Below are 19,052 nucleotides of genomic sequence, written 5' to 3'. Positions count from 1 at the left end.
TGAATGAGTATCAATATCGACGTTGTATTAGGATCTCATTTCATATTGGTTTATTTGAAGTGAAATATAATAATGTAGCGTAAATGAAATGTAATAAGAAATAAGCACTAATGAAATGTTTTTTAAATATTTATTATATAACAGTCAATCGATCGGGGCAAGATTTACCAACGACATCAAAAACTACTTCCGCGGGACGAAGTAGACATTCAATTTTAATATTTACAAACGAACATAACATTTATAACACCGGCCGGGCTACGGGCACGATACGGGATCATACAACATACAAATCGTAATCGTTAACAAAAATACAAAAATAATACTGTAGAATACAATAAATATCGAGTACAAGAGGAAGTACATTAAAGCTCGGTTGTCGCCTTCAGTTGGCGTTCGTCAGCGCACACACGTCACTAGTGTCACACGCGCGTGGAACGAAACACAGACTCGCGCATTTATCATTCGGTTGTCACTAGTTGTCACTTGCACGCGCGTATAAAAACTAAATCTCATATATCTATGAGAAAAACAGCACAGAGTTGACGCGCGCAGAAGTCTTGTAAACACACTTGTATAGGTTTGATGGCGCTCAACATACGGTCTCCATGGGGACCTTCGCGGGCGCCGCGGGGGCAGCGCTGGTGGTGTTGGTGTTGGTGAGCGACTCGCCGCAGGACGGCAGGTGCGTGGAGGAGTGCGTGGCGCGGTCGGGGCGGCGGCGCGCGGGCGGCGCGGGCGCGCGGCAGCAGCGCGCCAGCGCGTCGCGCAGCGCCGCCAGCGCGGCCGGCTGCGCGCCCACCACCAGGAAGATGAGCACGCCCTGCAGCGCGTTCAGCAGGTCCGTGCCGTACCACACGTACTCGGGCCCGCCCGCCACCCACGACACCACGTCGGCGCCCCACGTCACGCCCATCACCACCACCAGCTTGGCGCACACGCGCCCCAGGGCGGCCCTGTACAGCATTATACTGGTTAGCTTTTAGTAGTAGCGGTAGTAAACTCTTTATTGTACAAAAATACATATTTATAGTAACATACAATTAGTAAGAAGTATAAAGGCGAACTTATCCCTTTGAGGGATCTCTTCCAGTTAACCTTTAAGTATATGACAGGAGAGAGTGAAAAGAGTGACAAATAATGCAGCAAACTGTACAACAAGGACAACAAGGTACCAGAATAGTACATTACGATACAAGTGCGAAAAATAGGAAATTCGAAACGAGTGGCAATAAATTAAAACCCGACCGAAGGGAGTGTTTTAAATCGACACGAGTTGCGAATTACCTATTCGCACATGTATCGTAAAACGTTTTACAGTAGGTACATATGGCCCTTTTTGTTTATTTATTTATTTTTTATTTTTATTTGTAAAGGCTTTTACAGTACATATGGTGCTACTTTTCCGTACTAGTTCGTAAATTACAATTAGCACATTATGTAACTCTGTCGAAAATTTAAAGGGTCATATGCACTGTAAAACTTTGTACGATACATGTGCGAATAGGTAATTCACAACTCGTGTTTTAATTTATCGCCACTCGTTTGTTATTTTTCGCACTTGTATCGTTTATTTTACAATTATAGCCAAGTTTTCGATAGCCTACAGCCCGCGACGAGTTTTTTTTTTATTTTTTTTTATTTTATTTTTTTATTTTTTTTTTTTTTCACACAGTCACAGTATGCGGATTTATCGACTAACCTCAGCAGTGACTATCGATAAAAAGTTAATTATTAGAATGTCAATAAAGGTTTATTTATAAAGCGCTCACATCGCATCACGTTGGAGAATTGTATCTGTCGACTGAACAGATTGTACCTCACTATAGTCGGTACTGTCACAGATTATTAAATAGTTACTACGTACAGATACATCATTCCCATACAAAAGCGAAAATACCTACGCTATCATAGCCTACAAAATACCAGCTGCTCAGGACGAGAATAAATGAACCGCACAAAGAGTCGAGAGTGTGTTGCCGCCGCCGCCCTGCGAGTCGCCGTCGTCGTAACAATGCACTAGGGTTGTACCTATGATGATTATTGTAATATAACGAATGTTGCGAATCCTTCATATTTTTTATTAGTCAATCAAATATATTTTAGTTTTATATAATGATACTCAATATTATTTCCCTTGTCGAAATTCTCTGTTATTATTTTATTTTAATTTAATTTAATTTAATTCTTTATGTAATGTAATTATGTGTAAATGTATAATGTATATGGAAATAATTTTCTGGATTACATTTCATTCATTCATTCATTCAAATTTTATAGTTGAAAATATCCTAAATCGCGTAAATAATTTTAATAATACGGAAAACAGGAAAATCAACGGTTTTTAAAAGTTGTAATACGGTTCTACAGGGCCGATTCGACTTGTCAAAATTATTTAAAAATAGTTTTTCTAACTCTTCAACATAAATTTTAAACGTTTCAGGTGGGACAAACCGCGGACGTTCAGCGGCCCTCCATCGGTTGTATCGTCGACGATACACCGAGCGGTAGGCATATAGCGCGTGGCCTTAAGCGAGTGACGGAGACCTGGTACTGTAACGAAACTTGTATGCAAGTGCCCCGTGTATTTGACCTTACATCAGGGAGGAGCAGTTATAGTTAGGTATATATAACAAACTTCAGAGAGACTCACCGTTCGCTCGTCGACTTGACCTCGTCGCGGCGCCAGAGGCCGCAGGTAAGCTGCCTGGTGGTGGACACGAACAGCGCCAGGTTGACTAGCAGCAGCACGCCTACAGGCCCAAAGAAGTAGACGAGTATCTCGGCGTCACCGTAGAACCAGCAGCGCTGGTCGCCGAACCTCGGGCGGAGGAGGTCGGGGCCCTCGGGGGGCGGGGGGAGGGCGTCGAGCAGCGCCGCGATGCCGGCGATGCACAGCGGGCCGCCCCACGCGTACACCGTGTACACGCGCAGGCGCCACGACTCCTGCCCGCGCTCCAGGCTCGTCGGACGGAAGTCCCTAAGAAAACGACACCATAAGAATACACACAGGTTTATAGCTAACCTAATTTGTTTGTTGATTCGGTAAATGGTGAGTTTATAATGCAGTGATCTCTAAACAACGGCCCTCAGGCCACATTCGACCCGTGAGTCCCTACTGAGAAGTACCTACTTACTTTTGACCGGCGAAAAGATAGCGGTCAAGCCGAAAGCGTATATTTCTTTAATTAACTTATGTGGACTTTATTATAGTTCTCTATGGCCTCTACGCCTTTACGATTCCCTGAAAATGATTATATGATATTTGGTCAACATAATATTTCAACTACAGTCCAAAATCGAACCTATACAAAACAACAATTATATTTCGTCACTTCATTTTTCAGATATAATTTTATATTAACCATGTAGTTTCCCTATTGTACAGATAGCATCGCACACATTTAAGAGTAACTATTTTGATTAAAACTGTGAAAACCAACATCCGCCCACTTCCGCTTACTGGTTACCTGCGTGCGGCGACCGCTGCGCTCTTCATTCTTTATTTGTGCGTGGTAGCGTCCACACCTCGGTCTAGTTGCCGAACACTTCGGCACAAGACCACATTTTTTATAACGATCTTCGTTGCCTATGCCTACTATGGTGTTAGCTGTGAGATTTCATTGAATTCGTTGTGCAATATACATATATTTGTTTTTAAAATCGTTGTGCAATCCTTCAACTTGAAGGACATACATACATCCTGGAGGTTAGTCGAGAACTAACACGATGGAAAAAATCATCCTGGAGGTTGGTCGTGAACCAACACGAAGGAAAGTCTGTTCGTATTTCGAACACCGATTTCGCCCGGGGGTTGGTCGTGAACCAACACGAAGGTATAAGATCGGATAACGCACAACGAAACAAAGGCATAAAAAATCATCCTGGGGGTTGGTCGTGAACCAACACGAAGGAAAGTCTGTTCGTATTTCGAACACCGATTTCGCCCGGCGCGGCGATTGGTCGTGAACCAAAAGATCGGATAATGCACAACGCACAACGAAACAAAGGGCCTAGACATTCATATTGGTGCATTTTTCATAATACCCATATATTTTGTGGGAAATTCATTGCCTTAAAAATGGGAATAATGTTGTGTTACAAAGCCGAGGGAGGCTTTCTTTTTATTTGGTTTTAGATGGCCCAACACTTAAAATATATCCAAATTTAACTCACAGCTAACCCATAGTACGGTATTAAATGAAAAAAGAAGTATGAATCCCCGCCCATAGGTTGAATGTAAATCAACAAGCGACTCACAAATGTTGTATTTAACACAATAGTACATTGTTTTTATACTACACTACCCACATAAATATAATATTAATACATTGGGTAGGTATAACTTGTCTCTAAAAGTGGGAATTGCTACGTGTACCTACATCACGTCACAGTATTATTTAAAGTATATTCTTTCTGACGTACAATATTTAAACTCTTATATGTTATAAAAGACGTGTAGTGAATTTGAAAGCAATTTCTAAACTTAATCTTGATAAAATATCTTGTTAATATGTATAGTGGTGCCCTGAGAGTGCATACATTTTGGTGTCGATTTTTAAATGATTATGATATGCAGAAACATTCATAAATCGAACTATAAAAATATGGCTACGTACGTCAATAATGTTATGGGCGATAAAACTTGATCAACTTTGGTTTACTCCTATATTAAATCGCATAAAAAAAGAGTCAACTAAATGAATACTTATATAAAAATATACCTATTTATAATATCAGCTTTAAGAATCTTTATTTCTCAGAATAAGATATAACAAAACTTGATAATAAATGAGTAATTGTCCTGGTCGCTCATAGGCGATGCCAGTAAGTACTTATTATCTGTTTGAAAATTAGATTTTTTCTTAAAGTTATATTGGATAATTAATTCAATTGAATCATTAAATTATAATAAGTACACTTACTTCAATTGAATTAGAGGAAGACGAGTTTTTTCATCACAATTTACTAGAACAATTTGCAAGAACTCAGTGTCAAGCACCACTAGAGTACCATCCATCTGAGTTAATCAGAAAGCGGTTTTCTCTTCATTTTGGCGAGTTGCACTGATTAATAAATTTTGTTCGCATCTCTCACAGATATTGAGTGTTTATTTTTATGATTGTAAATAATCGGTAACTAGGTAAATACCTATTCATATATTTATTTAATTGTATTAAAACAATAAGACGATCACCCTCTGATTATCCTTTAAAGGATTACCCCTCAGATTACTACTTAAATAACTAAGTTATTAAATAGGTAATAGAAATCGTATAAAATTAATAAATTAATGTATGGTTCAACTCTCATGTGTCGGTCGCGGTACTCTTTCAGCCATCATTAATGCGATGGTACTATGCAATACGTTCACTAGACTTAAAGCACTCAAAACGGTTATGCAATACGTTTTTGCTATGTTTGAAATGTATGTACATTTAGTATCATAATTAATATAGTCATTCATAAAATTAAGACCGAATCACTAAATATAATATTTGTTTTCTAAACTCACAATACAACCACAGTAGCAATACAGCAAATACATTTTCTATTTTATTATGTCAGTTCTATAAGTGTATTTTTTTTATACATTATAAAAATATACAACATTACGTCTCAGTCTTTCGTTACCGACAGAGCGAATATTTGGATAAAATAAGAATAGAGGGCATTTGAGATTTGATGCTTAATACCTGAAATACTGTAGATTGTTATTGTTATCGTGGTTGATTGCTGTGCTAGTTTAGTTTGCGCTGAGAGAATAGCAGCTACAGCACCGATATAAGTGCAAATATGGTCAAACGTGTCATGCTGTCATTAATATTTAATATCAGTTCATCTTATTTATCTTTATTCAAATGAAAAGACTTACTGATCATGTTTGTTGTACGCTGACTTTACCTACTCAGGTTTAACTGGTTATTATTAACTAAGCACCGTAATACGAGTAGCTCGAATATACACAAGGTATATAAAATTAATTTATAAATATATTCCGATGTCATTAATGGGCCTTGGCCCTTGCCCTATTTATTGTATGCAATATGAGCGCAATAATAAACATTTGAATTTGGGTAAATTCTAATCTTATATAAGAAATAACTTCGAAAGTTGAGTAGTAGTTATAGTAGCCTTATAAATTTATTTTTTCATAACTTAACCGAAAGCATATGGAATTATGCACGTTCAAATATTTCTTATATTTCAAGAGCATGATGGATTTTTACATTTGATAATATCCGAAGTATATTTCTTCTTGAATAGATCAGAGATTTTAACGAATTTCAATGACGTTAGGCACGTTTTGGAGAAAAGTAAAATAAAAAACTATTCTTTTTAAGTTAAAAATCTTAAAACGCGCTAGGCCGCGTAAGTCTTTGTAGGCCGTTGTATCACTATTCGTTCAGCAGGAGCTGCTGTAAGCCAACTTTCGTGTGCATAAGCCTAATAACTGTATTTTCTTATTGTCGCCAGCTGCTCAGTGAACACAACGTATCCTACCCTGTCTGGAGGTAACGCTGGGTTGTATCGTTAACATAAATTAGGTCTTATTTTAGTTATTACTCTTAGACGAGTCTAAAGTTGATATCAATAGTAGTACCGCCTGTCTTCTTTAATTCCGTATCGCGGACAAGGACCGCTAGTGAACTTTCATACATTCATAAAAGGACGTTTTATGAATTAATTCTACTTTTTGTAATCGAATTAAACTGAATGTAAAGTAGACCACAAAGTGTATAGAATCTTAGTGAATTATGTTTCAGTGTGAACAACAAATTGAAACGTGATTGTTAGGCTTTGTTTTGATATCCTAATAGGCGTGTTACAATATATATATATATATATATCATGTGTACATACCTAATATGTACTTTTTATTTTGAACCTACATACCTAAACTTTCTTTATGCTTTTAAACAAGGCTTTATAACTCAATTGGCACAGTATACTTGTGTATAGTACACATGTTATGTCCTGAACTTGGTCTGCAGTCTACGCAGGTGGGCTACTCTGCGCTGGTGGGATACAGCGATAATAACTTCAATTACTTGATGGCTTAAAACACAACCCGTTACACAGTTGTTCGCTAAAGCATTGATTTAATTTTGGTTCAGTTTAATTTACCATACTTCTGGATTTCTTTAGCAGTCAATTAAAATAGTATCATGTGTTTTCATGAAAAAGGATCATCAGATTGTTTTCTTTTATTACAGAATTGGTTAAAGTTAAACGACTGCTGAAATACGGTTTTAAATAATATAACTCAAAACATCAAAATATGGTACATTTGGGACACTAACTTAATACAACTTATCAAAATAAATCCCAAGAAATTGAAAATAAATAAATTCAGATCAAAATAAATCCCTAGCACCTGAAAATAAATAAATTCTTGCCATTAACTTATATAATCTAATAATTTGAAATATTAAACTATAATAATTATTTATAAGTTTTTAATTGTTTTTCCACCCATTTGTGTTTATTATACTTAATAACTGTTTAAATATCACCTTGATTTTGAAACGTGAACTATATTATAAATATAGCAAATACAGTAGGTCAGATAAAAAAAAAAAAAAAAAATACAAAACATTTCGGTTTATCACCATGGTTAACATTAACAAATAAATTTCACCCGAATGACTTATTTTACTTCGGGCTAAGATAGACATATGTTTTTAGTGTCTCACTATGATGTTTTTTAATAATATATTTCTAATGTTAGTACGGTGTATACGTAACGTACAGTAATTAAAATAAAAATCCTGCGGTCATTGGCATGTCATATACATTGAGAAGTTTTTTTTTCTATGTGGTGTTTGGAGTTAGGAGGAACGTCTTAACTTAAACTAGGCACTCAGACGGCCAAAGCTTTTGTCTTATTTCAACCAAAACTTATATCTCTAAACATCTACATGGTTAATATAAAATTATATCTGAAAAATGAAGTGACGAAATATAATTGATGATCAAACGAACTTCTTGAAGTGAAGTTCGATCGATATTATATGAGTCACTTCATTTGATGATATAATATAAGGTCCCACCCACCCTAGAACCCTGATATAAGTTTTGGTTCTTGCCTTCTCTAAAAATAATGAAGAGCGCAGCGGTCGCCGCACGCAGGTAACCAGTAAGCGGAAGTGGGCGGATGTTGGTTTTCACAGTTTTAATCAAAATAGTTACTCTTAAATGTGTGCGATGCTATCTGTACAATAGGGAAACTACATGGTTAATATAAAATTATATCATCAAATGAAGTGACTCATATAATATCGATCGAACTTCACTTCAAGAAGTTCGTTTGATCATCAAATATCTACTTTATGGGAGATACTATTTCATTGTTTTTTTTTTAATATATATTGTTGTGTGTTGACGATTCTTATTGGGAGATATTATTTGTGTTCTTTTATTAATTTATCGTTTTTATTTTTATTGTTCTCGTATTTTCGTAAGTTTTGACATTGTAAATTTATATTTTGGATTTTGTAAGTATTTACCTACTTACTGTTATTCTAATTGTATTGACAATCCTTATTGGAGCTATAATTTTATTTCATTAGTACTGTTATTATTTTCATTTTTATTTTATTTTGACGATCATGATTGAAATTCTTATATTTTTTGACATCAATGCAAAATTGTCTTTCATGAAATAAATCATCTAATCTAATCTAATCTGAGGGGATCATTATGACGAGAGAACGAGACCCTATTATAACAATTTATAACCTAGTACTGTGAATTTAAGCGAGCTGAAGATAGGAAGGCGTGGCGCGAGTTTCTGAAGACCCTTTGCACCTCTGGAGTGCTTTAGGACAACAACAACAACTGTAAATTGTTGTTGTTGTCGAAAAAAATTGACACTTTTAAAAACCCCAAACACAATTAGGTTGCATTGTTTTATCACAGAGTTCCTATGGTCAACTCCTGTCTCCATCATCAGATCAGCTCGATGGTACCATAATATTACATTATCACTCGACTTACATATGTATGCAAATTTTCATCTTCATCGGAAACCGGGAAGTGGGTCAAATTTAACTTGCAAGATTTGATTACCGACCGACAGATAACGGGACAGGTGAAACTAAATAAAAGCTTGTAATATACATTGTATGTTGCAGTGTCCTTGCAGGTTTTAATAACTAAGGAATTAAAAATGAATCATCAATTATATACCTAGCCCACCGATCTATAAAATCAATAAGATAAGCGATTAGTAATTCATAGAAGCAAAGGTCGTAAATAACGCATTCCACAATGAATTATGACAAATACCGCAAAGAAATTCCTCGGCACCTGCTTTAAGGGATGGTTATGGATGGAACTAAGTGTCTGTGCAATTATCTCGATTATCTAAGAGGCCTAACTTAACGAGTGGTAACAAGTGAACCCTTCCTGGCCGGAGTAACATGCCAACATCCATCAACAGACCTGTCTCTCGGTGACTGCCGCTTAAAAGGTCAGTGTTAATAGCCGTCTATTCCGCCGATACAATGACGATCAATCAAACGAGAATTGGAGTCGTGTGCGGTAGATACGAGTGTGTGGTGACGGCGTTACGAGTGTGCTTGCGACGGTTTTGACAACTTGTGCAATTTTTCGGTTGACTGGGGATTTCGTTGCTTAAGTTTTAATCATGTATGGTTCCCAATCATATTTAACTCCGGCCAACCCAACCCAAGGTTGTTATAATTTAATGTGTGCGCGGATTTTGTAAGTTGTATACCGGTACCGGATAGATTAGTCGACGAAGAGTTGTGATTAACTCCCATAGGCTAGGCCTAATCGATACGAGATGTGCTGCCGCTGCACCGAGAACATGGTCGGTCAACAAACAGTTCTAGCGATTAGGTACTTGCAGTTTTTTGTAAACGATTTGTTCACTGAACGATTCCTTTCGAAAGGAATCGTTCGGAGGAAGGATACTTTCTAAGGACGCCTTCATATTGTCCCTGCGCCGCTTCATTTCACGTAGGGGTAAGCCAAAAGAAATCTACTGTGACAACGGCAAAAACTTTGTTGCCGCTGCCAAGGAGATTAATACCTTTTTCAAACAAAATTCTGGCCCTATATTAGAGTTTGCAGGTGATCATAACATTGAATTTAAATTCTCCCCGGCTTACGCTCCTAATTTTAACGGTTATGTAGAGGCTGGCATTAAATCAGCAAAATTTCATATTAAGCGCATTTTAGGGAACACGCACCTCACATTTGAGGAGCTTTCGACTTTATTTGCTCAAATTGAGGCTGTCCTTAACAGTCGTCCTCTCTGCCCCCTTTCCTCCTCTCCCAAAGACTACGCAGCGCTCACACCCGGGCACTTTCTCCTTGGCAGGCCACTGACGTCGCTTCCGGCCCCGGACCTGACGGAAGCGAATATTCGCAACTTGGACCGCTTCAATCGGCTGGAGCAGATAAGGCAGCACTTCTGGCAGCGCTGGCAGTCCGAGTACGTCATGGAGCTGCAGCAACGTTCCAAATGGAGAACGCGCGCCAGGGATCTGCAGCAGGGAGACCTAGTCCTTATTAAAGAAGAAAATCAACCCCCAATGTTATGGCGTCTGGGCAGAGTGCTGAAGCTTCATACTGGCTCAGACGGAGTACCACGAGTCGCAGATATTGATACCGTGCGAGGAGTTGTCAGACGGGCTCTGAACCGTATATGCCTTCTTCATGATTCTTGAAAGCAGGGCTTTCAAGGGCCCCCAGCATGTCCGCGCCGCTGCGCACAACGTCATCAGACGAGCGTGGGGGTGAGGAACCCCGCCAAGCCGCCACCAGCCACCGGCGCAGCCGACGCTCTTCCTATTTCGCCACAGGTCGCCGGACCGAACACACGCGGCCGCGATCCTTATTTTCTATACAATTTTTATACTATGTAATACATAGTTATTAAAGGCTAAGTCCTAAACTAAAGGCTTCTTTTCTTAATTTATTAACCTTATGTGCGCTCGCACATAATTTCCTTTGAACGATTTGTCCTTATCACATATCGGCGACGGTTCTTAAACAGCCACTATTTAGCTAGGTGTTATGGTTGTTAATCCGCCATTTATAAGTGGTGCTTTAGGTAATTTTATTTTGGTGAGAGGTTTTTAAACGTTGAAATCAATTATTTGTATATCTTGTTTTTGATGGTTAAGGGTTTATGAACTCAAAACAAAACATAATCCGTTGTCCCCTAGTGTAAATTTATTCGATGGCGTAACGTGATGTACGCGTTTGCGTTAAGTCTCATTTTGTATGGGATTTTGACTTTCCAAAACGTTCGGCTTGGCGCGCTGTGTCTAAATCCCATACTCTCACGTTTCGAAATCGAATAAATTTACACTAGGGGCTCAGACTATGATCCGTTTATATTCGTTAGTCAGAAACAGAAATAGGATGAATGAACAAGAACGACTGTCACTTCAAAAGTGCGACCAAATGAAATGCAAGTGTGTGCGTAAATTGTCTATGTGAGATCAAAAATAGTGATGTCATGTTACAACATATTAATAATCTATCGGTGTTTGACTGATTTTTTTATTTACGATACAAGTGCAGAAATAGGAAATTCGCAACGAATGGTAATAAATCGAAACACGACCGAAAAAAGTGTGTTAAATCGACACGAGTTGCAAATTACCTATTCGCACGTGTATCGTACAACGTTTTACAGTACATATGGCTCTTTAAAGTTTCGACACATGCACCGAAAGTGCTCATTCCCGCACGTAAAGTACTGTACTGTAAAGTGAACATGTGCACCTTCAGAAAAGGTATTATAAGTATTATAACAATCGTTATTATTTTAAGTCGGTGATAAAGGTTAATATCTTAAAGATGTAATGTGAGGAAAAAATTACATACCTATTAATATACCGACGAGTTATCAATACAGTCATATGAATGTTTTGTCAAGCCCTAGCGTAAAGGAACAGTTTAGGTTTTTACACAAAGTATTCGAAATTATTGGCTAAAATGATAAAATATTAGCACACAACTGAAGAAAAGCTTATAATGAACTGTATAAACCGGATTTTTACTTTTTATACTGTTAATTTGACAAAATATCGTTAAGAAAGCTTCGATCGGAATATCATAATTACCTGTGAAATGAGTATTTGCCTGGGTTACTTGGCCCTGTGACACTACAATCCGGCACAACTACACTACACCATCTTCACTACATTACTTTATTAATAGTTTTATTCCTGATTCATTTACATTTTTTACATTAAAAAAACATCAATATGCTCTTGGTTGGCCTACTGCCGCCGACTAGTAACTCAAAAATGGTTCCGTTTTCTCATATGTAGTCTGCCTCTTTCGCACTCATGGGATGTTCATATACGTGATGGCTTCCCTTTCGCACACTTAATCTGTCTTGAAGCGTTCGCGTTTGACAGGTCTGTGGTCAGAAAGGCTTAGATCGCGGGTCAGGAAGAGTGTTCGGCCAACGGCCAAGAACATCGACAGTACTCACCGGAAGGTCCACCAGATGTTGAAGCACATGGTATTGAGCCAGAAGAACGCCGCCAGGAACAGGAAGTGCATGCACACCGCTGCCGACAAACACACCGTTACTGTTCCAGCTCCACACGTGTACTAGTGTAGTAGAGATATATATATACCAGGGTAAACTTGAGTTCAATTAACCTAACAATACCCGTAACATATATATCGTATAGTATATACTTGTAGATAGAATACTCTTTATTGACACACATCATTAAAGATAGACGCAAACAGGCGATCTTATCGCTAAAGAGTCACCCACTTTTGGGTAACGGAAACCGAGAACTATGAGAAGTTATCCCAGTCACAATCACCAGAGTAAGCTCGACGAGTGGCAAATTTGGTTCTCCGTAGTCTACAAGCTCCAAATATGTATAAGGTACAGTCAGCATCAAAAGTAGCGGATCAAACAACGTTTCAAAAGTATCTACCATTCTGTTACAACTTAACAAAATGTGGTGGTTCTATATGTAGAACAATTAAGACGGTAAAAGTTTTGAATGTAAATTTTGGAGATTAATCTATATTTGGAAAAGTTATCCGGAATATCAGATACTTTTGGCGCGTTGTTTCATACGCTACTACTGATGCTGACTGTACCTATATCGAGTATCGAAAAAAAGTTGGATAGATAACCAGAACCCCTAGCGTATATTTTTTCGATAGCGTGACGTGACGCGTTTGCGTTAAGTCTCATTTTGTATGTATCGAATAAATTTACACTAGGGGTACAGTATCGTTCAACTTCTACGTTACAAGTCAATTTGTTTAGTTTATTGCTGTCAAGTTCGCACAGTGATGGCTCCTCTACATGATGGCCCAGCGTAGGCCAGTCCTAGGGACGCATTTATGCGTTAGAGGGAGCAAGTGATATTGCTATCTCATTTCACCGCATAGCTGCGTCCCTTGGACTGGCCTACGCTGGGCCATCGTGTAGAGGAGCCCTGACATTGACAACCGGCATTGGGCGGAACAGCAATATAGTTATGCGCGTGCAATAGAGATAGCAACAGGCGGGTCAATGTACGAAAATCTATCTGGAAAGCGTCTCTGCTTTATATCATGTTTCGTGAGTTTACATTTACACTATAAATTAACAATTTTACATCCAAATATTTACTCTCAATTTGCAAATCTTATGATGTTAGTCACATTTTCCACCTGCAGGAAATACTCTACAGTTTGAAGCTACTACACTATTTTTTTTTTACTCATAGCTTGCAAAGGTCAACTATCTGTTAAACAAACTCTTGATAGAGGTTACGAGGTTGTTTATACACCGTGTTTTTATTGAATTCGGTTCACTACGGGGTATTTGTAAGTACGTTTTAGGAAACTACATAGTTAATATTCCAAAATATTCATATATTTTTTTTATAAAAAAGTAATTCAATGTTGCATATAGCGTTGTTGTAACACCGGCATTACATTTAACTCAACCAAACAATTGAAAACTATGACATATCAATGTAATTTCGAAGATAGGTCATCCGACATAGTACTTATGTTTAGTATCAAATGTATTAACTTGTACTTATCAATATGTAAACAGGCCCTAGGCAAGTGACCACGCTCGTAAGGGCCTTAACAGATAAAAATACATTTTTGATTATCCGGTGCCGGTGTTTTTGAGAAAGTTACTTATTTTAAGCTCAGGAATGCACCCTTGAAATTAAAGGAAAACTAAAAACACGGTGTACAGATTGAAAGCTAGTAGCTCACATTCATGTTAGAAAAGTGAATTGTTTGAGTTAACCACTTGCACGTGCAAACTTCCAACAGGACGCGCGGAATACATGGATGTGGAATTATAACGTGGATTCAGCATGTCAGCGAGAATGTAAAAAGACACTTGCAGGTGGAAATAAGGCTTTAAACCTATTTAAATATACTTTAGTGCCCTAGCAACGTATCTAGAAATTCAGGATTGAGTTGAGAGACTCACCTAGTGCTCGGCAGAGCGTGGGCGGCACCTGGTCGGCGGCGAGCTGCGTGCCCGCCAGCAAGATATCGGCCAGCATCAGCGACGCCACGTACTGCGTCTGGCAGCGCCAGTGCAGCGCGTGGTGCGCCGCCGGCAGCGCGCAGCCGGCGGCCAACGTCGCCGCCAGGAACGCCGCGCCCACCGCCAGCCCGCACCCGTACAGCAGGTGCCGCGGGGAGCGGGGGCTCTCCTGCGCCTCCGCCGCGCACGCCAGCACGCGCGCGCCCGACGAACCCTCCACCGCCTCCGCGCACCACGCGCCGCCCGCCACCAGCAAACCGCTCGCCAGCCGTAGTGATCCGTTGCCTTCCAGCGTCGCCTTCGCCAGTTCCCCCGACACCGAGTACTGCATCCCCGGCGGGCACGCCGGCCAGCCGATGCTCACGTCTGCTTCGCCGGCGAAAGTCCTCAGCTCCTGCCACGCTGCTGCCGCCCGAACGTCGTCCGGCACGCAGCCCGCGCCATCGTACACTTTTCCGGTCCCGCAACACTTGGACGGCGGCCGCTCGTCGTCCTCCAAACACACGAGCGCGGCCGCGTGGTCGGCGCAGTACCGCGTCGTCGGCAGCACGCGCGGCGGGCTCCGCAGCATGATAGAGCCGTTGTTGGCGAGCAGCGCGTAGGGCGCCGCGTCGGCGGGCAGCACGCGTAGGTCGGCACAGGCGGGCAGCGCACCGTCCGCCAGCCGCCAGTGCGGCGGCAGCTGTCCCGGCTTCAGGAAGGAGTTCCGCGCGGGCGCATACACGCGGGGCGCCCAGGGCCGGGCCTCAGCATCCTCAACGCAGGAAGCGGCGGCGGCGGCGCGCGTAAGCACAGGCGCCTGCAGCGCGTCGGCCGCCAGCGTGCGCCCGGCCGTGCAGCACCGCGGCACGGCCACTGGCGCCGGCCGCACGCCGTCGGCGCCCGCCACCGCTAGCAACGCCGCCGCCAACAGCGACAGCATGGTAGTTACCGCGGGATCGAGTCGCACGCGCATCGCACACACTGGCACATTATCATCCTAGCACTAGGTTTCACACTATGTCAATCCAGAGAAGAGCACGATAACAGAACGGTGGGTGCAGTAACATGTTCAAAAGTCGATCGCAGTAGCACGTGTAGTAGGGCTCGGCGCGGCATGAACGCGTGCTCCTACCTCGAGCGCGCGGTTGATACTGACGGTGACGGTCGTCGTCGTCGGTCGGTAAGGTCGGTTGCAAGCTCGGCTCGCGATCGCTCCGCTTGACTCGCCGTCGCCGCCGTACCCTCCACCCCGCCGCGTACGCGACCACAACAAACATAATCTACCTGCGGGACGCCGCGTCATAATCAAAACAAAACACATCAATGGCAAGTTAATAAGAATACCTACTTACATAAAATAAAAGCGAAATAATACGGCCAATAAGAACAGGTTGCATCCAAAAAAACTAATATACAATTATAAGAGTGAAGGAGTCACTTAATTAAGAAAGGGAGTTGTGATTGACTGAATTTTCAAAATATTTTTTTCATTTTTTAAATAAAATTATATTATATATATATATATTATTTTGTAGTTTTTCGATTACTTTACCCATTGGTTTGTAAACACGGCGAACTCAGACATCGTGTGGAAGGTGTACGAGTGCGGCAGAAAAATCACAACAACAACACAACTTCACCAAACTTCACCTTCACAAAGTTTTCTGTTGGACAACAATTTATGGTGTAGTGAATGTCGTACACAACTACACATGCCGTGTATACTTGCTTGCTTATGAGACTGGTAGCGACATCTATCGCCACGGTCACGAAATAATCGGCTCCGTTAGCTAACGTAACGTGTTAGGTGACGTTAGAATGGTTCCGAACTCTACTCTGAGTTGCTATTCAACGGTAGATGGCGATAAAATTTCGTTTGCATTATTAGCACTTTTAGCAGAATACAGTATTTTCTATTACAAATAGTTTCGGTCCGATCCGACGAACAAGAACTAAACCTTATTAAACTTCTAATGTCTTGATTTCTATATTTTTACATAAAAATAAAACAAAATAAACGTTGAACCTTCTTACTCAACTTTTCGTATAAATAACTCTATCTCTAATACCTAGTTTGCATTTATCTTATCTATTCTAATTAACTAATTATGTTGTGGACGTTTGCCATTATTCCAGTCCGAAGTACCCGGAGATAATAATGGCTAATAATAGGTAATCCCATGCTCATGCACTGCACTAAAATCTGGATAACTAGTTTCCCGGAATTTAAACCGCAAATATTACCCTGCAAATACCTACCACAATACACACAATGAACGTGACGTACAATGAATGAACCTATCTTACCCATAACTTGTATATATATATATATATATATAGTTCTTTCTTTGGAAGTACTGGGTGGTGATGAATACCACTAGTTTTCTTTGTTTCCGGAACAATGATGTGACTGCCGTGAAAATATAAGACAGGTAGGTATAATAATTCATAAGTATTTATGGGTTGTGGGCTTATGTATAGCGGATTAAATTAATATGCAAATAAATCATTCATTAAGGATACTACAATGTAACTCCCGGTATAGGTTGCCAAATAATGCGTAGGTAAATCGCTGTTTCTGAAAATTTGACTTGGGACACCTTGACACAGTAAGTGTATATTTTTGTATGTAGTATGTAAAATGTATGTTGAGTACGTAAGTACCTATTTATTTTATTCTTTGAAACTGCCTTCTTATTCTTACTAAATACAGTTTCACAATCGCACACAAAACTTGTCTTTAGCTTTAGTTCCTGGAGTTTAAGAGGCCGCTGTCGATTTTAGTCGTAAAAATTTCAAATTGTTAGAAATCACAAGTACTGGTTTCTATTAGCACGTCTTGTTATCTTTCATTTCAGTCAAAACAGACTCACTTCATTAGTAATGATTTTTAGGGTTCCGTACCAAAAAAGTACAAAAGGAACCCTTATGGTCCGTCCGTCCGTCTGTCACAACGCTAAATATCTCGAGAATCACTTAAGCTATCGATTTGAAATTTGGAATAGCTATGAACTACGCTAACCCAGACACATTGAAAGTATTATTTTGTTGTTTTATTTTTAATAAGTATGGGAAATGCCCAATATGAAGAGGGGGCAAAATTTCAAAGCCTAGTGACTAGGTCAAGTGGGGTAACATTTGAAAGAGCTCAAATTGAACATTTGGAATGTTTTATTATTTTTTTGTATGATTTACTTGTACACTGCTATTATGAAACTCTGGATGTCACTTGATTTTATTATGTTCCTGTTATTTCTTGTATATGTACTTTGTCTTCTATTAATTAATTTGTATTTTGCCTTAGTTTTCACTGTAATGCTGTACAAATTTTGTATGTAATAATAAATAAATAAATAAATACAGGAATGGATTACTTGACTCCTTTCAGATTACTTTAATGTATATACATATTGTTATATATCAAGATATATTGTGACTACCGACTTTTAAGTATGTATCCGGTGTGCAATTTTCGAAAATGATAACCATTTTGGATTCCAAGATGGCGCAAATGCAGTATGTCATAAAAGTCGTCATAGATGTCGTTTTATAGATTTAGGGAGTGCAGATTTCGAAAATGATGACCATTTTGGAATCCAAAATAGCGGCCATGCACAATGTCATAAAAAGTTCGGACTTATTGTCATACACAAAATAATAGATTTCCATAGATTGATCTCGAAGTTCGGCGCGAGTGCCCATCGCCAACTCTGCCAAAACAATGGCGTGTTTTATCTTATACGGGAAAACACTGTAACGTTCCTTCAGTGCTACAATTACAGTCACGTCTGAAAACATCTACACGATCCAAGTGCTAAAAATATGTATACACGCGACTTTATGGCCCATATATTAGGGTAGTGTATACATATTTTTGGCAATTTGTCCGTATCGATATTTTCAGACGTGACCGTTAGCCAAACCACATGTCGGCGTTACCTAGGTACTGCAACTCGCACGCATATGCATTTGATAGCAAAAATAATCGAACTTATCTTTCGGCTGAAATTTAAATTTACATCCAGTACGTAACAGTTACCAGTTTGAGAAAATAGAGCTGCCAATTTATAGATACATAACACATTGTGCATTGTTCATTGATCTCGCCCAAAACATGTAGAACCAGTATTCGTAAGAACTGTATACGTGATTGTAGGTCAGATTTAAACTGGTCTTATATCGCAGTGTTGTGTAACGCCGGGCACAAGATGGCGCTTACGCCGTTGTCCGTCGTCGTATAGTTTTACGAGCTCTGCGTAAAGCGGTGGCGATGCGATATGCGATAAAACTGCGTTGACACGACGAATTACCGATTAAACCATTACTGGCGCATTTTACGCGGAATTATTGCAGTCACAGATCCGATTTCTAATCAGGCGTTGCACTCATGCGTCCAATTAATACCTAGGCCTAACTATAGGGTAAGGTATGTAATGTAACTTATATAAGTTTAGCACTTAAATGTGTGTACACCGTGTACTAGGTACACGTATGACAACATTTACTTACATTCCACAATTAAAATCAATTACCTACACGCAACGCCTTA

General features: G+C 39.7%; 1 protein-coding gene across 1 annotated transcript; it reads right to left on the bottom strand.

Moving 5' to 3' along the window:
- Window positions 1–116: 116 nt before the first annotated feature.
- Window positions 117–15,836, bottom strand: LOC133521021 (probable G-protein coupled receptor Mth-like 1). Its single transcript, XM_061855741.1, has 4 exons — window positions 14,462–15,836; window positions 12,485–12,563; window positions 2,654–2,980; window positions 117–956 (listed from the first exon to the last, which is right to left on the bottom strand). Exons 1-4 carry the CDS (start codon window positions 15,474–15,476, stop codon window positions 593–595), a joined length of 1,785 nt encoding a protein of 594 aa, XP_061711725.1. The 5' UTR covers window positions 15,477–15,836; the 3' UTR covers window positions 117–592.
- Window positions 15,837–19,052: the final 3,216 nt, after the last annotated feature.

This window comes from Cydia pomonella, chromosome 9, assembly GCF_033807575.1.
Source record: "Cydia pomonella isolate Wapato2018A chromosome 9, ilCydPomo1, whole genome shotgun sequence".
NCBI classification, from domain to species: Eukaryota; Metazoa; Arthropoda; class Insecta; order Lepidoptera; family Tortricidae; genus Cydia; species Cydia pomonella.
Note: the sequence above shows the minus strand (reverse complement) of the source record. Positions and strands in the feature narration are given on the sequence as shown.